General features: G+C 38.7%; 1 protein-coding gene across 2 annotated transcripts in view; it reads left to right on the forward strand.

Annotated features, from left to right (window-relative positions):
* gabrb2b (gamma-aminobutyric acid type A receptor subunit beta2b) overlaps positions 1-25,356 on the forward strand; it is a 47,726-nt gene that overhangs the window by 16,530 nt on the left and 5,840 nt on the right. For both annotated transcript variants that reach the window (XM_026328344.1, XM_026328345.1), the window contains exons 4-6: positions 5,679-5,899; positions 14,887-14,969; positions 24,612-24,749. In XM_026328344.1, coding sequence (XP_026184129.1) covers positions 5,679-5,899; positions 14,887-14,969; positions 24,612-24,749 — 442 coding nt within the window. The remainder of the gene's footprint in view (positions 1-5,678; positions 5,900-14,886; positions 14,970-24,611; positions 24,750-25,356) is intronic.

Here is a 25,356-nt window from a genome sequence, read left to right on the forward strand (position 1 = left end):
TCTTTGCTGATATGTTTGGAAAAAAAAAAAACATTTCTATAATACTACTCAGGTCTGTCCCTAAGCAACCATACAGTATTATGTACTGCATATAGATAACTAAACTACAAAAGGAAATGTATTTTGCAGGAAACACGAACACTTGGGTTATGTTGGACTCATCTCTGTGTTTTTGAATGAATAGAGACAAGATTGCAGCAGATTTGTCAGGATGCTGTTGCGGTGGATGCTGCTTATAGAGGCTGCGTAACTGTCACACCAGGGACTAAGGGTCACATCCACTACCCCATCTGTGTTCAGGTTTTACGTACTTTAAGACGTACTTTAGGTGAGGCCAGAGAAAGATCATGATTTGGTTAAATCTAAAACAAGTAACTATAGTCACTGCAGAGTTTGCTCAACTTGTTAAATTAGGATTTTAAAGAAACCAAACAAGCAGATCTACCAGCACTGCACCTACTTGCAACTCTTGTTTTTTATAGTTTCATTCATGGCATGAACTTAATTGTATATAATGGTTATTTCTTGCTGTCAAGTCAAATGAGGCTCCAGCTATAATATCCTTGGCATGAAACACCAATATGTGAGTTTGTACAATTTTTGCAGCCTGAAGGTCTGACTGAACAAGCATTTAAAGGAAATATAGCATTGCCTGGATTTTTTGTTCATGCTTAAAAGATCTGCCACAGTGACTCTGGCTGTAACATGTGCCCTCTCAGTGATGCAACACAAACCTGGAGTTTGGAGGACTACTTCAGGGAGCACAGAATCTGGATGGGACTGTAGAGTGTGGGCTGGGACCTGCACAGATTATGTGCTCAGTTAAAAAAAACATAGAGCTCAGAATGTGCATGCAGACAGGGACATGAAGTCATTCATACGGCCAAGATCAGATGATCAGTTTGACTCCCTGAGTGCCAACTCCCACCCAGGCCAGGCCGGGCCAGGCCAGGCCAGGCCAGTTTAAACGCCTGAACCTTCGACATTTGTTCATTTCTGGCCACTGCCGCATTGCAAGCTGAAATTTTTCAGCCTGTCCAAACTGTTTTCCTGAATATTAATTTGCCAAATTTAAAAGAGCTGTTTTTCCTAACTAAACTTGAAAGGTGCTAGATTGAAGAATGTTTGCGTTTTATCATCCCTCATCAAGCTATGTGATTTAATTCTCAAAAAGGAGGCAGAATCAGGAAGCAGCAGATGTGTCCTGATTTTAACCCAAACAAATTTTAAAAGATATTTTGTCTTAAATATCAGTTACTTTAGACAGTACTACTCAATACTGGAATAGAAATACTCTATATTACTGCACCATGGTGTGGTGGGAAAAACCACTAAAGACAATCAAAATTTTACATTTGTATTAGAAAACAAAAACACTCGAATAAGCAGCATGTTTAATTCTCTATAGCTGCCCGAATTAGCCTTCACTCAGCGTTGTACATACTGGCTGTTTTCCAATCATTGTAAACACCAACTTCCACACACACACACTCATTCAGCGCAGATTGCCTTCATATCAGAAGGGACCTTGGTCATTACAACTACTTGAGGCTTGTCTGCTTGTTGTAACATGGGGGAAAATGACTCGTGATGCCAAGCAGCTCACAGTAATTATTTCAATATGTGCCGCTCCAAACTGTAGCCTGTTCCATTGGCCTTTCACTTGCTGACAAAAAGCTGTAGCACGGCGGCTAAGACAATACAACAGCGTATGCCAATGCTGGGCCAGGTGAGCAGAATCAGCACATCATGTTAAAATAACACACACTCTCCCCTGACAGCAGAGTACACCCATTCAGACTTTTGATGATGATGTAGGATCAACACTTTCCTGAGCAGCTTTATTACAAAATAAAAGTAACTGTAAAAATGAAGACAATGTTGGGGTTTTATGTGATGGATAGGACATATTTCTTAAAAACCTGGATTGTTTTTACAGAACTGTCCTCTATATTTTCCTTGTCATAGAAGGAGATGTTTCATTCTGTATATTATACACATGCTTTGAAAGGTTTCAGGACAGGAAAACAAGCAACACTGAGAAAACACATTTCGACGTGTGCTGTGGAAGTCGATATTAGTTATTAGTTATAATTGAGTCTCACATTCTGCTGTAGCTTCGAGTGTGAGACTGTAATGATCACTTTGTATTGTCCTGTCTTTGGCAGCTTGGCAGCACAGTGTACATTACACTCATAAATTCAGTATGATTCTCTTGTATCACTCTCTGTCTCCTTTCCATTCCCTTTCCATTCCTTTCGCTCCCCAGCATAGTTTATGTACTGATGCTCATTATGACTGTTGTTGTGACAGCCTCCCTTGCACTTACATGCACACAGCTGCTGCAGTTATTCTGGTGATTTACAACCTCCTCCTCCTACAGAGAGGCACATTATACAGTAGATGTCTTTGAGGAGAGCTTTATGTTCACAGTAAAATGGCCACAGTGGCACCTTCACTGGGTCCACCCCACAAAGCAAACCACTACTTCCTCAGTAGATAGGTTCCAAATAATAGGCTCTCAGGGATGACAATGGAAACATTCACTCAGCTTAATGACTGTGCCTTATGTGACATACCACCCTACTTACTCCAACATGTCTGTCACTGTTCATGGCTACTTAGGAGTACTTGAGGTTTAAAAAGTGGACTGGGCAGTGGGAAGGTGCATATGACAGAATGGCTGATGGATTTACTAATGTTATTGTTACTTATTGTGAGTGCTAGAGCAATGATCAATGTTATCTAGTCCCAGCAGTTACATATTGCTAAGGACTCCCTGACAATGAGAACACTTGTACAATCCTTAGTTCCAGGTGACAATCACAGCAGATTTGTTTTCCTCTATCCCTGTTCAGGCTGTGATCATTGAAGCACTACAGAACAGAAACACACGCAGCACAAGTGTTTGCAGGCTGACGTTCACAAAATGCAATGATGAACACCTACACAGTCATACACAGGAGGCAGTCATGTTGTTAAGCTCTGTATTGCATATCTGGTTGTGCTGTGTCTATAGAAGTGAGGAACTAAGTGCAGATGTACAGTTCTTTTCAACATCCACATTTCTGATTAGACATAAAGAGATGGTGCGTGTGTGTGTGTGTGTGTATTTGTATTTGTGTAGGTGCGTGTGTGCATGTGCCAGAAAGAGAGGTAAAGAAACCCGCTTGATGTGTCATACATGACAGTAAACCCTCTTGTTTGATGGGGTGTATTGATGAGTGCAAAGAAGATAGTTTTAGGAGGATGACATAGCAACAAGCAGCTCTCACGTGCTGTGATGCACAGCCTGCCAGATAGAGCGGAGCGTGAGCTGTTACATAACCAACGGCCTGGGATGGAAGTGTTGGGAAGGCAGCACGTGCAGCCAAGAATCCACTGGCACACGTATAAAGCCACCCAGATATTTGAGCTCTGCAGCTATTTGTTGGGTGATCTGTCTAAAAGTGAGAAACAACACTGCCCTAAAATCATCACAGATATTTTGCTATTGTATGCAGGAGCCTAGTGCCTCATTTTTGCATATTCCAACATCTAATTAAGCCTCTGCTTTCCCCTCCAGATGTTTTTTTTTTTCAAATCATCCTTAGTACAGCATTTTAGTTCCATATATATGAAAAAGGGCTGTCAAAATGAAAGTTTCAACAATTCCACGCTGTCACTGGATTTACACAAATTATTCTATTCCTCTTCTAAATCCAATTACTGCACAGTGCTGAATGTTAGAAGTGCCACTATACTATTTAGGTCTTTGAAAAACCCAATTCTCAAACTCTTGGTTGTCAGCACCCCAAGTCAAATAAGGTGCAAATAACAACAATGTGACAAAACCTATTTAAGTCAAACAAGGACTTCACTGTGAAAATCTGCTCCTGTTTCCCCGACTCCATCCAGTCAATATCCAAGCCTCCAGTCCCCAAGGTGCTGCAGGATGCCATATCCGTAGCCAGCGGGCATATTCAAAAATGCATGTTCAGCCTCTTCACCAGGAAGTGGAAGTGCCAGTCATAAGAAAAAGTTCCCTGAGACAGCAAGTTTATTTAAGTTGGTTTTTCTGGATGATTGGTAGGCTTCTTCTGTGAGCTACATGAGCATCTGACTGCTGCCTTGATTCTTTCATCGTGTCCTAGATTTATCATCAGGGAACTTTTACTGCAAGTTTCATTCTGCCCTTCGTTTCTAAAATCTCTACTGTACGTTTTTTTTTTTTCAGTTTTTTGTGTCTGCATGCATTAAAAATGGAAAACGTATCCTCTCTTCCAACCCTCCAACATACTCCAACCCTGAATTTTTTCATAATAAACGATCTAAATGTTTTGAATTGTATGACTACAGCTCATTTACTGGCCTATATATCACGATTTTGTTTGTTTGTTTTGTGCATTTCTATATTTCTTCAAACTATGTGTATTTTTTAGGTCTAAAAAATGCATGTACGTCTTCATAAAATATTTGCAACACTGATGTTTTTAATATTGTGAAACCTGCATTGTTTATATTACAATTTTATATTTGTATTTGTATTACTGTTAGCTAGTTAGCCGTCTTTCTTGGCACATTAGCGCCACCAACTGCTGAACAGTGAATTTGCATGAAACCATAAGCAGACATGTATATCTCCGAGCACTGGGCACCTTTAAGTGTCTAAATAAAAAATTATACTCAAATAAATATGCACAGTAACACAACTGCATGACATCAATATGCCTCAAAAACGTTCGTTTCTCATGTTGAAAGAGACCTTTTCCACCATTTCACATGAAAATATTAAGAAACATGCTTCACACTGTATGTCCAACACAGTTTGATGTCTGACCCTGCTCTGTAAAGTAGACATGTTCTGTCGCTTAAAGGTTTTGTGCCGTCTGTGCACAACTTGATGTGATGTGAGCGGATAGTCTACCATTCTACTTCTGGGAGGAATGAACAGAAGTAAATGGATGACTATGTTATGCAAGTACAACATACTGAGCCCGTTTCACAAACAGTGCTTCATTTCAGAAAGACAGCTACTGTCAAAGCAAATAGAGCATATAGGGGATATTTTGTAAAGCAGATTCTTGAGCTTGCTTGAAGGTTATTTTCATTTGTCTGGAACATGTGGTCTCTCTTGTTCTATCTTTCTCTCTCTCCCTTCTGTATGAATACACACAAAAGCACTCATACACACAACAACACATGCAATAAACCAACCAAGCAAGTCATACACATATGCTACACCCCTTTATCATATATTAGCAGACCCAAACTGACACACACACACACACACAAACACCAAACCCTAGCCATCTGTCTCTGTCTGTCTTTCTCTGACACATACACACCCTCTCACACTGGCTGTCTTAACCTCATGTTTCTATGAACAGAAGGAATTCCCCATTGCTTTGTACTGAGAGCTTTTTGGCCTGTACTGCAACTGTTCCATTTGCTTTTAAGTGAACTTCATCCAATATTGAAGCTTAGTGTGGTCTAACCTAGAGCTTGCATTGGTAAAGAATTACTGAACAGCTGTGTAAAATGCTCCTTTTTCAGAGTAACCATCCTTCCCTCCTTTCTCTCCATCTCTCCTTTTTTTTTGTGTGTCTCTCTTCCTCCTTCTCTCGTTTCCCACTTTTGTCTCTTCGCCTTCCTTCCCCCTCTCTGTCCTCCTTCGCTCCCTCTCTCTGCACTTACAGGACTACACTTTGACAATGTACTTCCAGCAGGCCTGGCGAGACAAGCGGCTGTCCTACTCTGAAATCCCTCTCAACCTGACCTTAGATAACCGGGTGGCTGACCAGCTCTGGGTCCCTGACACCTACTTCCTCAATGACAAGAAATCATTTGTCCACGGTGTCACAGTGAAAAACAGGATGATCCGACTTCACCCGGACGGTACTGTGCTGTATGGTCTAAGGTGAGATTTAATGTAATGAAATAAGAGTTCAGTGCACAAGATATCTAGGCTTAAATAAACATCTGTATTGCATGCTGCACAGGTACAGCACCCCATTGACAGACTACACTGAACAAGCCTTCAAAATTTTCACTTCATGTTGTGAAACACTTCAGGCTTAAATTTTAGTCACGGTATTTTCTATTTTTTGAAACGAACCAACCTGGGAGAAAAAAATTCTAAATATTACCAACTTTACTATAACAATGAGTCAACAATTGCTGTGTTGGACTCAGTAATTAGCTCATTAGAGGCAGATGAAGAAAATTACTGATGGTGCAACATGCCCTTGAATGGAGATTATAATGTTGATGGAGTGACCTACTTGTGTCCTCATTTATAGGTCATGTGCACATCACAAACTAAATGCTTTTGTAGCACTTAAGTCAACTCTGCATAATTTAAATCATCCACCCAGGTTAGTGTTGTTTCCCTGAATGTGAAACCAAACCAATATATACCAAGGAAGGCTACGTGGTTAACATCAGATTGCAGGCAGGATAGTTTCAAAATTCTCTTGTAAATGAAATTTTAGATTTGGTTTAGTTTAAATGATGGTTTAATTTATAGCTTCACTTTTTCTTCCATTTCCCTTCTGTTCCCTGACAGAGAAGGATTGTTTTTGAGATCCTCAAAGATCTTTTTCCTTCCTCTAAATAATTCAAAGTTGACATTAACATATATTTTGACTCCAAATCTGGATTACTTGTGAGTTTTATGGCCTTTGAATGTAGTTGTGTCACATGACTGAGACATTTTAATCGTGCTTTCTACCAAAGAACAATTAAAAAGCAGATGGTTGCGATTTTTACAGTCCAAATTAGTGTGATGGACGAGTTTTTTTAGACAATGAAAGTTTTTTGATGCCTTCATAGCTACAAAGACTAGAGGGCAACTTTAACAAAACATCATCTTTTTTCAATTCTTTTATTCTTCAGGTAAGCCGCTTTACTTGATATACTCAGTATTTCCACCAGCTGAGATGTTTGTATATTTGATATGTTAATATGACAAGTCCCACCTGTTTTCCAGCCTCTCAAAGTTAACATGATGAGAGTGCACTTCTCACACCTCACTGATGTCTCATCAGTTCATTTTGCAAATAGGCCTCTGATGAAAAAACTCTATAAAAAGTTATTGAAACCCATAACATCTTAATGGCCGTCATGGCAGCACATTGGCACTGCTGTGGGAGAGGGAAATTAAACAGAGCGAACAAGAGACAGTGAGACTAAGAAGAAGAGAGAGGGCGTGAAGGTGGAATTAGAAAGAACAAAGAACATTAAGCATTAGAAAGAAATCTTGCCAGTATTGTCCTCTTTAGACATCTTCATCAGTTTTGTCTGTCTGCATTACTCACCCACTTTGTACTGTTCCTTTTTATGTTCATTAATGCTTTTTAGTGCCCTCAGATTAAATGAGAAATCTTTTGGTAAAACCTGAGTTCTGCTGTCACACATAATGACTCTTCCTGGATCATAACTGGTTTTAATCAAATTTGCATATGTTGTACTTGATTTGAAAAAAAAAAAAAAAGCAGCGCATAACACCTCAGACTCCTACACACACAGTAAACACAAAATCAAGCTAAGTGCTTGTTGGGTATTGACGTAGTTTGATGATTTATTTTTTTTAATCTTCTGAGGTTTATTGTAGTGTGGGAGGTAGAAGAAATATTCAAAATAATCATATTCCTGGACATACTGTACCCTGAATACTTTCCCCTCCATGCATCACTGTGACATATAGTAATAAAGCAATATCTGATGTTTATTTTATAAGAATGGTGCTTCAATATTGTGTTTAAGTGCATCTCTCTGACTTTAGTGCCAATATGCTCGTTGTCTGGAACATCAAAAGTGGACAAACACAAACAGAAAAAAGCAGAATGAAAAAAGATGGTGACATTTAGATTATATATATAAAAAGAACTAAAATAGCACAAATCTTGCTCGTGCCAGGTCATTTGAGTTAAAACAGATTTGTATATTGGATTCAGTGGTATGAAACCAACCACTGTATCCAATATGCAAATGAAAAATCCATAATCACTTGGAATATGGATTTGTACATTTCCCATGCACAGCAGAAGTTATGACACAAATATTACTTTGGATGAAGTGGGATTAGATTCAAACTGGGAGAAGAAATCCATCACCCTTGACACTCAATATCATGTAAGTCGGATGACCAGATTTTTACAAATCCTAAATTGGGTCATGGGGTCTTGCACATGTCAACAACTGCTCATAAATCCACCCAGCACATGCAGATACAGCATATTACTGTCCCCTGAAAGCCTAATAAAATTATTTACTTATAAAATTAATTTGTACAAAAATGATTAGACATGCAACTTCAAAGGTTCTTGTGATGACATGTGGGACATTTCAGTATTAAACCCATACACAAAAAATAAATTAAATAAAATGAACACTAAGGCTAATGATAATTGAATGGTAACTATCTGAAACAAAATACATCATAGTGAATATAAATCTAAATCTTAATTCAGGGACAAAGTCATTGATGTAGTTTGCCACTAGAATATAGAGGTGGGCAGATTAGCTTGGAATATAGACTGGTAGTAGGGACAAACAGCTAGTGTCTCTCTGTCCAAAGCTCATAAAAACAATGTAAAAACAATTTGTTTTTTTCACTGACAGCTACACTCTGTCCCTGTGAGGTTGCCAGATAGACATTTATTACAAAATAGCTACAGCACATAACTAAGTGCATGACAGCCATGAAGTCACCTTTAAGAAAAGTTGGTAAGATGTGGAAGCCTATGTGAAAAATATGACACAGTATAAAGTACATTATCAGACTTTGCAGACAGCTTTTGGTCTTCAGATAGTAACAATAGTTATTTTTTAACTATCATGGCAAAAATTAAAAAGTGAGTAGGTTAAGAAAAAAGGAACAGTCTTCACAACCACAGTCCCTGACCTGCGCCTGTAGTGATCCTAATAGTCATCTGTGCATTGCAATTAATAGTTAATTTGCTACAGAAACACAATATACATACTTTAATAAGGAAGCAGTGGCTGCATTATCAGAATACATGAACAGCATCTGCTCTGTGAAAAGGAGCTTATCTTTGAGGCTGTTTATTGGAAATGTAATTGGATGCCGTGAGACCATAAGAGAAAGCCACACACAGAGAATTTGTAAATAGCTGATGAATATTCACACACACACCTACTGTATTTGCCACTCAGCTGCTGATTCATCCCATGGACTCATTACGGTGGTTAAAAGGCAAATATCACCAAGTCTTTTTCAGGATGGATATGAATTCACTTGCACACAGCTTTGACAGGCAAACTAGTGTTCCTTTATCACACAACACCTACACTGATCTTCAAAACTAAATTCGCCATTTCAAAGATTCTTCTAGCTCTGACTGCAAAACAGCAAATAGCAGAAATTTTGACTCCAGACTTCAGGAAGTATAATAATAGTGTTAAATGATGGCAAACAACAAGCGTGTATCTCTGTAGTTGTCAGACAGATTAGGCAGAGAATACACATCTAAAAACCTTAGTTTTTTTTTATCAAGCTTTTTGGGCTGAATATATTTTGTTGAACTGACTGTAGCTAGACTACATCATTTTTCTGACAAAGAGAGAAATATGTTTTTTATGCAGCTTTTTAATTAAAGTTGCCTGGTTTTCTGCAGTAAGTGGTCAAAACATGTGATTTTCCTTTAGGTCTATTATTCAAGTACAGGGAGTAGAGCCCATTATATTGTAGAGAGACACACAAAGTGTTGTGAGAGTTATTGAACAAACCCATTATACATTCACATTGCTGGTGGAAGAACTAAGTGAATCGTTGGATTTAATAACAGGTGGAGGCAGTAACCTCAAACGAGACGTTTCTGTAGCTGCAGATCAGACCTGACCCCTTTCTTCTTTTTTCAGCTCAGCCATATTCACTTTTTTGCTAGTCAAAATTTACATTAGGTTGTTTTTGTTCCTAATTATAAGGTAGATAAAGATCTGATAATATTTTAAGACACATTTACACATTAAATGCATACATACAACGTTAAACAGAAGTGACTTTCTGTTAAACCAGTGTTTGGTGTGATTTGTTTCCATGAGCATCCTACTCCCTGTGTTTCATTGGTAGGCTGGAGGTGGGAAGCAGCTGGCTATGGGAGATTAGTGCTCTCTAAATGCTATCATTATCTTAAATATCAAATAATGCAGCACTGGCGCACAGCACATTTTCTGTTTTTGGCTGAAACTCACACGACTCTGCGGGCAAAGGAAGAGAAGCATTCAGATCTTTTTCCAAATTAAAAGTGCCTACACTGCAATGTGAAAAACAGAAAGAAAGGAAAGAACGGCCCCATTAAAGATGTTCTGTTATCGATGAAGTGATTCATATTTTGTTTGTTATGATGCCAATTTGAAAAGATAATCTCTGTTCTGTGTATGTGACCAACAGACAACATATTCATTTGTCCTCAGTCCCAGTGTCTGCTGGAAACCCTTAAAACTACTTGTCCCTGATTTGACCTCACAAGTTTGATCCCTCCAGAAACAGAGTCTTAGAGAGCACCGTCTGGTAAATGTGGATGGGCTCTGCAGGTGAAGCAACATATGGGGCTCGGTTGGTGTGGTTGGCAGTCCTTAGGCAGCAACCAAGCAACTGAGGACTATACCAGGACTGAGCGAAAAACGTGGCTGTGCCCCATTTAATGGATGGGACAAGCGGGAAAGAATGAGAGAGTAAATAGAGAACCAGACAGCTGCAAACAAACACACATTCCACCGAGTGCCAGCAGCAACAACAACAATACACACATAACCCCACATGTATAACCTTTACTTTTCCCACATAGTTTTCTTAAAGGTTCTGCCATAGACTTTTTGATCTCAGTTCTACACCACTGGCTCCATCTTGACTCAGAGATCAGAAAGTTGCTGGCAATTTACTCCTTGGTTGAACACTAAGCTACAGAGCCTCATCACCAGTAGCAAAGCAAAAAGAAATAAACACTGACAAAGACTGGGGACAAGAGAAAACGAAAAGGAGAATCCATCTTAACCACTTAGGCTCAAACAACCTTTGCTTCTCTCTGTGGGAAAGGAAATCCCTGAGGTGTGTAATATGAAACAACATGTTAATGCTAGAGCTTTTCCTTTAGTACTCCTTTATTGCTATTAAAGGTGCTGTCATAATAGTCACCTCTCTGTGTCACCTGACATCCTCCATCCTCACATTTCCTCTCATCTTTCTTTCATTGCTTCACTTCTGTGATATGTGGACACCACAAAAGTCCTTTTTCAAAGAGGCAGGAGCTACACAGAGTGAATTAAACACTCAGACGCAATGATGAAAGTTTATCCTGATATTTATGTGGAAGCGCACTGTTTAGCAAATCTAAATTCTTCCATTTATAATCTCTAGTAAAATGTATGATGTAGTTAATATTGACTGCTGCTGAATCATCTGTCCTCAAAATATGTATGATTTGCTGCATCACTCATTCCACTGTACTCCAAGAGGAAGATGGTTAGCCTTTCATTGAAGACTCAACACTTTTTATTCTTTTTGTAACACTAAACTCTGGTAAGGTCTGTTTTTGGGGAGGAGATCAGCAGGGACCAGAGCTACTTAACTACGTCTTTGTTAGATAGACAAATGTAGAAACATCTGTCCTTGAAGGTGAGAAGATAGTATGAAATGTTTCTGGTAAATTACGTTGCTCCCGACCTTTAAACAAAAATTCAAGCGCTGTGAAATAACACATCTTTTTATTTGCCTGTTCTTGTTGATTTTGGTTTGACCACAAGGACACTGCTTGGTTTGGATAGGCATGGTCCCATCTGTCCACCACATGGCACCCGTGGTGAATTTGGACATCAATACAAATGACAAACAAACAAAACTGGATGCTTCTCCATATTAAAAAGTTAGAAAACTGCCTACAAGAACACTATGACACTACTGTCATTTTGCGGCATCATGATTTCAAAAGCTTACTACCAACCATATCACATACAGTATTTTGACTTGTCAGATATGCAATTGCATAAATATTGAAGGGCTTAGATTTTAGAAATACACAAATTACGAGATGCAAAAGATTGGAACTGCAGCAGCTCCTGCTCTGAATGATGAAACAGTGAGAGTAAAGAGGAACAGAGGAAAAGAAGCAGAGAGAAACAAGGGTGATTATCTCTGCTGTGTAGCACAGAGGATTGGACTCAAGATGAGCCTCTCCTCTGGCACAAATTTATCTATGTTGTCAGGTGTGCTTAGACGATTACCAACCATGCTGTGCTGCTCTGTGGCAACTCCCTCAGTAGGAGTCAAATTCTAACACAAGACCAGAGCCAGGGAAAGAATGGCAGCCTATTACTCACAGCCTCGTCCTTATGTTCCCCTCACAAGTCTGATGGACAGCATAACCTTATCTACTGACTCATGGTTGGCTGCTGCTATTATCCTTTATTATCCATCCCTATTTGTTTTAATAGCCATTGAAAGGCAATATATATGAGGGGCAAGAAAGCAGGAGACTGTCGCTCCTTGGCCACTGCTGTTTGCAGCTGTGGCCAAAAGACCCACTCTAGAACATTTGGTTTAGCATAGTAGATTGGGTTTAAGAGTGATTGTGCTATAAATAATCCACATAAACTGCTTTCTTTCATTTGTAGTTAATTTCTTACAATCAATATGTTTGGTTTAAAAATAGATCATGAGTTAGAATTTCAAGTAGAACTAAAGAACGTGGGATTGATGGTTCTCAAAAAATTCTGTTAAGTGTCTGAAGCGACTCTTAATAAATGGGCTGAGTGACAATAAAAATGACTCTGAATTCATTTGTATCAACAACTTTGCCAGTTTGCAGATATATATTTCTCACTAAAGTAAGTAGCTATTAAATAAGTAAGTTATTGCCTGTCATCACAGACTATTGAAATTGGGTTTACCACAGCCTGATTGGTAACATGTTTTTAATGTCAAAATTGGACTGTGCCAGAGAAAATAAACTAGAAAAGCTTCTAGTAGATAACGTCTTTAGGTGTCAGATTTACCCTCCACCGTCCCTGTGGCCTCAGAGCACTTGTGTCTGTCTTTACACTCTCCCTTGAGGCCATTCCACTTGAAATGAAGATAATAATCTAAAGCCTTACTGATTTTTTTTTTTTTTTTTTATCAAAATGCACCATAAACATAGGTAGTGTTGATTTGTACTTCAGAGGCTAGAGATGAACACTAGAGCTCTTTGCAGGCTGCTACAGGATAATAAGATTTATATTTGTCATTTAAAGTATTTCCTTAGATGGAACTTGTTAGCTGGATGATAACACAGAGACCTTTTGTTAATGAACAGTGTCTGGATGAAATAGACATCAGTGTGTTAGGGGCCTATTGCATTGGTCCCATGTTATAAACAATAAAAACAGCTCCCCTGATTTACACAATGTTCAGAGAGGATCATTCACTGGCTTGTTTGTGTGTATGATAGATAATATATTCTCTGAATGCTATAGTCATTAGGTTTAATTGGTGTCTTGAGATGCAATAGGAAGATAATTTTATTAGCCAAAAGATCAACACCTCACGATAAATCACATCTTAAATTTCCAGTGTTCTTGCGGCATTGTGCCAGTACCACTTCCCCCTGAAGTGACACTTGAAAAACACTTTGATTTTAAGTGAAAGCAAACATAAAACAACCACCCACAATCTCTTTTATGCTTGTTTATTTGTACAACTTTTCACACTCACCAACGGTGTTCGCAAAGCAAAGCACTGTCAATCAGCAGAGGGGGCGATAGACAACTGTGCCAGAAGTTTCCGCAGAAAAAAAATACTTGCCAAACACACACTTAAATAAGGCTCTGAGATGCAGGATAGAGGAAACATAAGACTGAGAAGTGACCTCATGTATTTTACAATACAGTACAATAAAAATGAGTAGACCATTAGGCAGGATTGAATCTGTCATCAGAAAAGACAGATGTGCATCTGATATATCACAAAAATAAAAGAAAGGAAGCAGATTAATGGAGGTTGTACAGACTTTTGTTGCAGAATGTTTCTAAATATGGACCTTTCATTATAATTTAATTAGTCACATTAATTGGCTTCATTCTTCTTGAGCTTTGACTAAAAGCTTATTAAATAGATTTATAAATACTTAACATTTTACTGGTATTGACCAGGCGTGTACTCACATTTGCTGAATACTGGATTTAGCGTATTTGTTATAACAGGTATTTTTCAGAATAATAAATGTTTTTAAAAAGTAATTTCATCTAGAAATATAATTTAAAATAAGCAATCTCAGCAGTCTTTACTTGAAATGTCAAGACATCAGCAGGTTGTAATACAAAAACTAGCACTGTTATCACTTCCCTATTGCTGTCACAACTGAGTTTGATCCTTGCAGTGACTCACATACCCCCTAACGTAGGACCCACAGGATTGTCCAAACAATGGTAAAACTGGGACATGAGGATTAGCTTTCACTCTGCAATCCTTATTGGACTTCCCACCACCACAAACAACCCAAACCCTCAAACTCATTTACCTGAAAAGAGTTTGAAGATTTGAACTTGCTTGGTTACTCATGGTTAGTTTCGTGCTTTAAAGATATCATTCACAGTTTAGCTTTTATCATGGCCCCCAGTGCACACTGTAGAGGTATGAGTAGACACATGCAGGGACAAGTGACAAAGACCACATAGCTAAACAGCTGTCAGCATATCAAATAAGAGCTCAAGGGATCACCAAACATCTATTTATCTTGCTATCAAGTGAAGACTTTCCATCATCACATTATCAGGAGATATGCTGTTACATTTGTCTACATACACAAACAAGAAAAACACTGGAGGTTCTTGTTATTCTCCTTCTGCAAACACCCACTTTCCAACACAGTCCAGGGAAATGAAAATACCATTGTCGTGTCTTTTCAGGATTACTACTACTGCTGCTTGTATGATGGATCTAAGAAGATATCCACTGGATGAGCAAAACTGCACGCTTGAGATTGAAAGTTGTGAGTAATTCTTTGTTTTATTCATTATTTATTATCTCTGATTGATCATTGTTTTTGTTTCCTTTCATTGCTGAATTGTAAAAATCTCTTCTATGTAAATCTTGGTTTTGTATAGTTTGCTGGAATTTGAACTACTGGCTTATATCAGTCTGCACCAACACCTGTGTATACTGTATATAACTAACTAACCACAGAGCTTTTAGGAACTGTGTGAAACTGCCCCCACGCTAGGTCCCAACAATTGGTGCTTTATTGTACAAGGATATACTTAATTATGTTCAACCTAATACTTCCCATCCAATATATTGTATTTCCCTTGGTAAAAGTAGAAACCTCCTTCCTGTCGTAAATTCATATAGAAAATACACCCTTGGTTGAGTTTGCTCCTCTAGTTTGAATCTGTATTGCATCAGGTCAGATAAACATTAGAGATGTGTTTGTTGTACATTTTGTTCAGTTACACTGATGTGGCACTCTTGGTAAATCTAAGCAAGGTAGCTTTAATATATGGTCACTGTCCATAGGGCTGAAGTGATAAAGGAGTGTTAGTGCTGTCCAAAGCTTACAGCTAGTTCCAAAAGAACCTTATTGGGTGTCATTGGGGTGGCATCCCTAAGGCACCTATCATTTTTAACACTTTTTTCAGCATTTCTACTTTTTCATCAGTAACAGCATTAAATAAATGCATAAAAAGATAAGATACTCTAGTGGTATTATTAGTAGAAGCTAAAGTAGAAGGTTCAAATTTGTCAAATAAATGTTCTGCCATTACAAGTTTACTTATGGCATGTTGTCCAACATAGCTGACAGCCCTGAGTCAAACTGGTTCTCTAGTGCCAAAAAAGCTACTGCCAATTGCCAATTGCCAGCACACTACACAGAGATAGTGGTAGTGATACGGTCCATGGACTGTTTATGCCATTCATCTAATACAACAGGAAATTTTTTAATTTGCAAATTTAGTTGGTAAAACTTAAACACGTCAGAACTCGACTGGATAATTGGAAATACGTCTGGATGTGTGCAACATAAACATATGGCTAAGGGGTGTTTCATAAAATTGTGCAAGGGAGCTGGAAGGTGCACACCTGGTGTACAAATGGGCAAAGAGCATAAGGAGCAAAGGAGGCGGTTTGAGAGTTTTTGGGGAATTCAAGTTCTCACTGTACAGAAAATGAAACAGTGAAGTTTAGCAGAGGCCCGACACTCCCATCAGTGCACTTGAGAGTTTTCAGATGCCACTGGTGTTATATGTACTATCTACATGACTACCTTTCTGCATTGATTTTCTCTGTTCTCTAAATGTCAGAATGAAATCTGGAACTTTTTGTATCCAAGGTTAAAGGTACACACAGCTTCATAACCCCTTTATAAAATGTTCTGTACACAGACAGAGACTATTTGTCCATCAGCAGTGTGTTAGAAATAGTTCAGTGTTGTTACAGGAAGGAATGAAGACTCCACTGTAAAGTAGTCAGCTAAATGTGTTTTGCTTGGTGCATGGCATACACAGAGAGGCTCACCTGCACTGCGTATTTCATGGAAATTATACAATTTTATGTAAACTGTTTGTTGTATCAAACACTGAGTCACACTAATATCAGTTCTGAATAGGAAACATTGGGACCTTCTGCAGCCAACATAGGTAGGTTGGTAGCAGAAACGTCCAGAGACACAGAAAAGGAAAACTCAGGAAGTAGAGGACACCAACAGAGAGAGAATTGAAATCAAGCTGTGATAGATTAGTGTGAAAGCAACACAGAATAGGGTGAGAAACATTTTTGTGTTTGAAATTTTTGGCCAAGTGGTTGAAGGGATCCAGCAGGGAGCAATCCAATTAAACCTGCAGTTTGACAAGGTGGCCACAAGCCAGCTTCACAGGCTTCTCTCTCTGTTACTGGTGACAGTATCCTTGGCATCAGTTACTTATCAAATCCAACCTGTCCATCAAAGATGCAACATCAGTGCCCTTAGCTGTGATCCAGGCTGTCCACCTGCCACTTCTTAGCATGCTCTTAAGAATACAAGATTAAAAGTCTTTAGGAGCAACTTTTCAAAGCTTCCTAGTGAGCCTGAAACTATAGGGACCACGGTCCCTGAGGACCTATTACAGTGATCACTTCTATGTGCTGTAGGTCGCATTATCCTTGGACATTAATTCAGTTGTCAGTGCAGATTAAAAACTGTACACTTGCTTTAAATATGTGTTTACAGTGCAGTATTTTTACATTTTGTCTTCTGAAGGGAGATAACAAAGAGACATTTGTGCATCATTTTCTGCCTGTCACATTTAGAAACATCAGTGCTGCACATAAGGTGACTTGGGAAAGTACTGAAGCTGCAGTGTGCTCATATGAGAGAGGATCACTTTAATGCTGACACTACTATACATGAGAATACTAGCTTATCCATAGTTTGCAAAGCAAAAATGCCTTAAGCTAACCTAATTGGCAACCTGGTACACCTCTGGTAAGATATGGTAGAACCTGTAACTGCAAATGGCACCTCATACTGTGCAGTGTGTCCATTTAAAGTACTTGTTTGAGTGAGTGATAGTGGGCTATTCAGAAGCAGGCAGAGAGGGACACTGGCTGTTTAGAAATTAGTGTGCCACACAAAATGGCTGCTCATCAGCACCCAGTGCATATCCTTCTCTTTTAATTTGGTGACAGGCTTTTTCCACCAACTTTAAACCATGCTGGCTGGGGAGTAGTCAACATGGCTGTGTGTGTATGTGTGTGCATGCATGCATAGATATGGGTGTTAATGGGTGTGCACATCCCAAACACTTGACAGTATTATCTGCCTGGCAGACAAATTGGAAATTTAAAACAAATGCAGTTTGTACATATACATTCTCCATTGTATTTTAGAGGAGCCCTTAGAGTTGGAGGGCTCATGAAGCAGCAGTTTGAAGGAGATTTCTGCTGATTTGGACAGTTGTAGATCGTATCTTAGCTTATCTTACCTGCTTACATCGCACAACAAAATTCAATAACGTATTAAATCATTTTGAAATTGTTCTTGTTTCCCACAGTTCTGTCATTTCTATTTTAAATTGTATTGTTCACCATACACGATCACAATTCCTCACTGTACAGGTTCATTCACATTTATGATTTTCTGTCCTGGATTACATCAGGGTGTAACACATGGACAAGGATCAAATCATACAGCTTATTGTTTGTAGAATATTTTACATGAATGGGAGGTTTCCTAGAGGGAGATAAAACTGAAAAACTCATGCTTCTAGCAGAAAAGGTGGAGAGATTTACATGATTCATCCTGGATGACCTAGAAACTTTTAATGTCCTGTGGGCAGTGACTGAAGGTTTGGGGTATTCTCAGATTTGCCTCCCATACTCTGGAATGTGAGACATGTGAGATAAATAGACTTTCTGTGTTGTCACACTTGCAGTATTTCATAGTACAGTACATGTTGACTGTCATTCCAAAGCAGCCTTATTTAGATTTTGTATTCTTAATGTTAGCCACAGGCTCATCTACATACAGGACTCACAGATCCCTTCATACTGTGGGCGTGCTGTTTGTTAAATGAGTAAAGTAACATATGATATAATGGATTGCTTTTTGTTATGAGTTAATAGCAACATAATTAGTTTTCCAGTGACTGCAGTGTAAGGAGTAATTATCTATTGTTTTTACAATTTTTAAGTCGCTCAAAGCTGCTCATTGTTCTGTGTTGTCTATAAGCGCAGGGCACACCTGAGATAGATACAGTACAAGTGCTAACAATTACTAATCTCTGAATTGATTATATGATCAATTACAGGGCATAGTTCATCAATTAACATTGTTATCTGTAATGCTGTTACTACTCTAAACATCTAATAATAAATACACTGTAGTTACTGTAAACTTGGCTTTAATGCCACAGTACCTCAACCTCATGTTCAGCAATACTGGAGAAGGGCTGGGTTTATAACCTTGTAGGTCAAGTCCTGTCACCCAGTATTCATGTTGTTGTTACTCGCTCGGCATATAATGCAAGTGTAATTCAGGGCTTCAACCAGTGCAAACCACACAAGATTTTACCTCAGTGCCAAAAAAATCCCTGCATTATTCAAAACCGGCAATGTTCTGGGTGAATGCTGTATTAATGCAGTAAAAAAGTACAGTATATGTTCCTCTGTACAGTAGCCCAGCTGCACAGGAAGCTGATTTTAGTACAGGAAGTAAGTAAAGCAGCTGTGCACCTTTTCAATACATCATAACAAGATTACGGTCACTTAGCTGTTCAACAGTGAATTCAGCTCATATGGATCCGTGCTCTGTATAGCAGCTCCAGCATGTGTATGACTGTAAATGGCTCTTTAGGAGACAGAAAATTTGGAAATTTAAGTGTAACAAGAGAAGCAGCAACTCAAATGCAAATAAAAACAAACTCACAATCAGAAATACATTTACATCCTCACACATGCATACCAAAACAGATTAACCCATCCCCTGTTTATTTCTGTATACACTGGGCAGAGAGACGCACATTATGATTTCACACAGTTGTTGTGCACTCGCAGCGAAACTATCATCTCATTACAGCATCTCTACCAGCTAATAGTTATATTTTCTGAACCAGCGATCCACATCATATGGACAGAGCCACTTCCGCTCTCTCTCTCGCTCACTATCTCTGCCCATCACATCCCATTTTTGGAAGCTGCACACATCCTCTGGTGTGTGAATAGCTTCTACACTTGGGCTTGCATAGTTTATTTATTTATCTTATCTTTAGCTAGATATTTCACACCTGTCCAGACTCGCAGTCAGCTGCAGCTTTCTGTGTACTGCACAAATTTGATATTTTTAACTGGACACCAAATATAACATTAAAGTCACTTTGAAGTGTGTGGAATCAAAAATTCATCTGAGAGGTATTTAATAGTGGACTATCCTTCTCAGCTCACAAGGGAGAACTGGGTTGATTTAACTTGCCCGTTTGCATGTGTGTGTGTGTGTGTGTGTGTGTGTGTGTGTGAGGATGTTTGGTGTGTGTCTGGCTAGGTTGTACAATGGCCACTATATATCAGGCATTTCATTATCTACACACACTCCTCTACACTCTTTGTGTGATTTCTGCGTTAATTTAAAGGCTTCTTTGGTGGCGCAGAATCAAATTTTCTCAGTATTATTGTGAATAAATTAGGGAGCTGTGGAAAGTTTTGATTGTACAGTAAGGTGCAGTTTTCTGACAAGGTCTGTAAACATTACCTGCCTAAAAGCCATCTGTTCTTGGTATGAATGTTTAGAAAATTGGGTAAACTTTTTGGTGGTTTTGTCTCTACCATATATGTTGCATTGACAGTTTTTACATATGATAAACTGAGTGCTATTCTCAAAGTTTTATTACAGGTACAGGATGTTTCAATTTAGAAATATAACAAAAGCTTTGTTATCCATGATTATGTTTTGCCCAGATCAATATCAAAGCCAATCTTTTATCTCTCTCCAGAATCCTTCTTTACCCATTAAAACAAATCAGCTGAGACATTATTTCATAAGCCTGATAAAAAAAAGCCCTGGAGTCAGATTTGGTCAGGGAGATATGCTGGAGTTCCAGTTAAAATAGCTTCAGTATTGTATCGCTATCTCCTCTGATGCTATCGTGAACAATTTCATTTATTTTTGGCCTGCCAAATTTTCCAGACTTTGAAATCCATCGGAGAAGCCTTAGTGCTAGTAAAATACATATTGTTGCACTCACTTTTCTTCTTCTTTTTTTTTATAATTGAATGCATGAGTTTCCATCATATGCCACCATAGAGTCAAAGAGGTCATTTCCTTTTCCTCATTTCACCATTTCATATTTAAGAGATTCAGTCTAGTCTGGTCTCTCATGTCCGTCATATGTGCCTGATCATGTCTTCTTTCTCATTTTTCGATTCATTACATGTACTATAGGAATTAGAACAGTATTTCTTTGCTGTATCTGTACTGTCATGTAATAACTTCAATAAGAAGGCACAGTGAGGGAACAGAAGTTAAGGGGAGTAGTTGGACACTCAAATACAGGAGATGAAGTAATTTATTCACACAAACCTATTGGCTTTTATTTATTAGAAGTGTGTGTACATGTGTCTCAGCATAGTTGCTTGATGGCAGTTGCTCACTTGTGTTACCCATCCCTGCAGGGGCTATATGTGCATTACACCTCGCAATACAAAAATGTTGAGTGGAACTAACAAAAGACTGACGGTGTTCCTCTTCTGTTTGAAGCTTGCAGTATATAGTTTGTGCTTGCATATTAGAGGAAAGGAGATAAAGTCATTAAAACTAAATGAATGGGCACAGCAAACTGCTGGGTAAATAAATTATGGCAAAGTTGAAAAGTCAGTGTGAGCCAGTGCAGGAGAAATGTGAACAGTTATTCCAATCAGAAGAATAATGGCTGTAAATTTACCGGCACTTTTTGATGTTACCTGTGTACAATTAGAAAGGTGGCCCTGACGGTGCCACAGAAGGAAAGATCATTGGGGTCACCAATAACATGGACTTTCCTGTGGTGGGGGACGATGCTCTGGGACTGAACACACTGACTCAGATATACATTTTGAATTTCAACTAGTGGAGGTTATTTAGTTGTGGTTTTATCACTTAAGAAATTTATCCAAAATTAAGTTATTCCTGTCTGCCCCTGACCTGCCTTTATTTCATCTCCTCTCAGCTAATATCATTTCAGTATACTCTGCACTTAGTAGTGAAGCACTTAATCGTCTGCAGTTGGTTTAAAATGCTGCTGCCAGGCTTTTTACTGGAAGTGAAAGAAGACACAGACACATTAATCTCATTTTACTATCCCTCCTTTGGCTAATTATTGCCTTTGAAATACATTTTGACATGTTTTTTTTTTCCCCTTTATGTAAAGTGATAATGATCATGATGACATATGTCTACCCAAACAATACTGTACATTAAAATTTTGGAAATACGTTTTTGGAGACAAAAAAAGGACACAGTAGTATATTTGAACGCAGTGAGCAACCAGCTCCACTTTCGCCAAGAGGAAAACGAGATGTCAGAATGTGATGCTGTTGAAAGCAGCCACTGCAGGCTGCTTTAATAATTCAGAGCAACTAAATAGGTCACACAAGTATTAATTAAGGAAAGCATTGGTATGGGGGAGGTAGAAGAAGAGGGACAGTAGAGTGAAAAATACATGGACACAGTAGTTACAACAAAGAAATGATTGAAGAAAAGAAGTGGAATGTAATCAGGTGGAAAAAGTGGCGGAGACTGAAACAGGAGACGAAGAGTGAGGGAGAAAAGGAGACAGGAACAGAAGAAAATGAGAGGGGAAAGGAGGTGTGGTCTATCAGGTGGATTTTTTGCGATAATAAATGAAACAGCATGGATGGGAGTTCCCTCTAAATCAGGGGTGGGCAACTCCAATTCTTGAGGACAACTGTCCTCCTTGTTTTCCAACTATCCCTGCCCTGCCCACTGCTGATTACATGGATCAGTTGTGTTCAGTCAGTCAGAACCTGGAAGATATGAGGTCACTTTGTCTTCCCTCACTCCTCCGTCATCTTCCACATTCTGAATTTCTAAACACACCTGATCCAAGTAATCAGCCGTGGGTGGGGCAGGAATATGGTAGCTGGAGAACGAGCAGGACAGTGGCCCTACAGGACCAGGTTTGCCCACTCCAGTTTTAAATTGCATCTAACATACTTTCATTCATCTTCCAGCCTGGCCCTGTCATCAATGCCCTCCCACACAGACTAAGACTATACATACTCTGCAAATCAAACATGTCAGTTCACGTTGTAGCTACTGAATCACCCCATCATCAACATTGACAAAGTGCAGTCAAATATAACAATAATCACTCAAGCAAACTCAACATGTAAATCCTCACTGCAGCGAACATGCAGCTGTAACAAGCACCGCAACCATAACAAATGATTATTAAGTTGCATGTTGAGATACTAAAAACATTCATGATTATTGTATAATCTCCTGCTGTTACCTAAAATGGAATACTACTGTGCACACTGAGGGAGATTGAATGGTTTTATCGGTTTTATGATTAAAGACTAAGATAGTCACTTGTTTGTCTCAAGGCAGCAAGTCTTGACCTCCTTTTTCACAGCTGAGCAAGTGCACACTTTGATACACCCATCATGATAACGTCTCACAACTCTGAGACACTTGCTATGTGCAAAATATAGCATCCTGTGTTGCACTATAAAAGATTTTCTGTCACTATTCTGTTCAATACTGTTCAAGGGGCCATTTAGGCGCATGCACACAACTTGGTGACAGCAGTGTGTTTATAACTTTTTTTAATATATTACTTGGCAAAAAGTGTGCTAACCCCAACTGTCTCGTGTCTCTCCTTGTCTCCTCATGTCTTTCCTCTCTCCTTCCTCCCTTCTCTCTCTGAGACCAGTGCTCTTATGCCCTGAAGTCAGCAGACATGACAACTGCACCAAAGCAGACAGTAGGCAGTGGATTATGCAAGAGCCACATTTCATGGTCTAATGAAAAATTTCTACTTCTTGCCTTTTTAACCCTTTGCCTTGTCTTCAGCTGTAACTACAGAACACCATGTTACTCAATCACTTATTGCTGCTACCCACTGGCTGCTTCACTGTCCATGTCTGCGCTGATTTGGCCAAAATGAGAGCAAAAGAGGGAGTAGCTTTGTTTGAGATTAAAATTAATAGACTGGGTTCTTGCCCTTTTGCAGAATTTTTAGGATTTTGAAAATAAAGGCCAAGCCTGATTATTTAATCATTCTTGCCTGTGGAGTTATTTATTTAGGGATTCATGGGACAGAATATAATACAAACTATACTATATTGCTATACAAACACATGTTGAATTCAGATTTCATTAAGAATTGCCTTGCTTAAGGGTACCTCAAAAGTGGATGATCAGAAACCTTTGAAAATGTAACCTTTATGGAGCTGCTTTGTCACTTAGTGCGGTTTCACTAGGCAGCTGAATCCAGATCAACGTGTGAGTGCTCATGAATTGAGGTTAAACAAAAATTATTAAATAAAATTGCAACATTTGTCCTGAACATTAAGTGATGCTGAGCTGTTACACGTGAGGGGTCAAGAAGAGTCAAGAGCTCATAAGAGGATAATTTTGATTATAACACAATAGGTGACAAAATTTATGCTGGTACTTGAAAAAGTGTCAGAGCAAAAAAAAATTAAAAAAGATTTTTAACCACCCACATCAATTGAGTAATTACTTGATGTCATGGCGATTAGATGCCAGCTTCACTGACTTTCATTAATTCTCACAAGTCTAGTCCAATTAAGCTAGTGCCTTTCCCTCTGAATATTATGCAAGTAACTGAGAGATGAATGGAATTGACAGTAGCTAAGTCAGTAGCAAAGCAAATGTATTCATACTCTAAATGCATACACAGAGAAATTTAGTATATGCACAGTACATGACAGTTATCCTCCCCTGTGGATTACCATGTATTTTTAGTTAGTGAACCAGCACCAATTACTGTGTGTACATACGATGACAGGCACAAACCTAATCAGGCTAAGTGATTAATTAACTAGACTGTACGGGATCCAGGTAGGGCATGATATTTGAACATATATACAGTTTATTAATGATCCTCAGTAATTCTCTTATCCTCACCCTATACCCCAGATGGTTATACCACAGATGATATTGAGTTCTACTGGCGTGGCGGAGACAACGCTGTGACCGGGGTGGACAAGATTGAGCTGCCCCAGTTCTCCATTGTGGATCACAAGCTCATCTCCAAGAATGTCGTCTTCTCCACAGGTAATGTTCATTAATGAGACAAGTGTCTTTTGTGTTACTGGGAATGTACAGGGTTGAAGACACAGATAGCAACACCTGTACAGTATAATGTAAAAAGAGCTGCTTACAGCTGAAATATATATTATTTTAAAGCGTATGTAATTTTGTACATACATGTACACAGACCTAACTGTTACCACAATGCCTTTACTTCATCATGTTGAAGCAAAGAAGTCATGCAGTTTGATGAGTTCAGCTGTGCTTTTTTGTACAGGACCCAGCATCTACTAATTTTTAGAAATGCTAAAAAAAAAACACAACAGTGTCCTGGGAGACAGAAGACAACATGACTTATTTAACATAAATAAACAAAAACAATGCTGCCTGATAAAATGAAATATTCATGTCTTCAGTATTTTCATATTCATGAATTTGTCATGCAGGAAAGCAGTTGTAATCAGGACAGTGGTTCTCCTTAATACAGTTTCTACTACTCCTACTGTATTGAATTACAGCAAAACATGAATACAGTGAGAAAGTAGAGACCCCAGCAGTGAGAGTTTGTTTTGTCTGCAGGGTCGCACATTCCATACAAACGAATTAGTAAAATATTACTTAGTGATGAATG

Source organism: Mastacembelus armatus, chromosome 14 (assembly GCF_900324485.2).
Source record: "Mastacembelus armatus chromosome 14, fMasArm1.2, whole genome shotgun sequence".
Taxonomy (NCBI): Eukaryota; Metazoa; Chordata; class Actinopteri; order Synbranchiformes; family Mastacembelidae; genus Mastacembelus; species Mastacembelus armatus.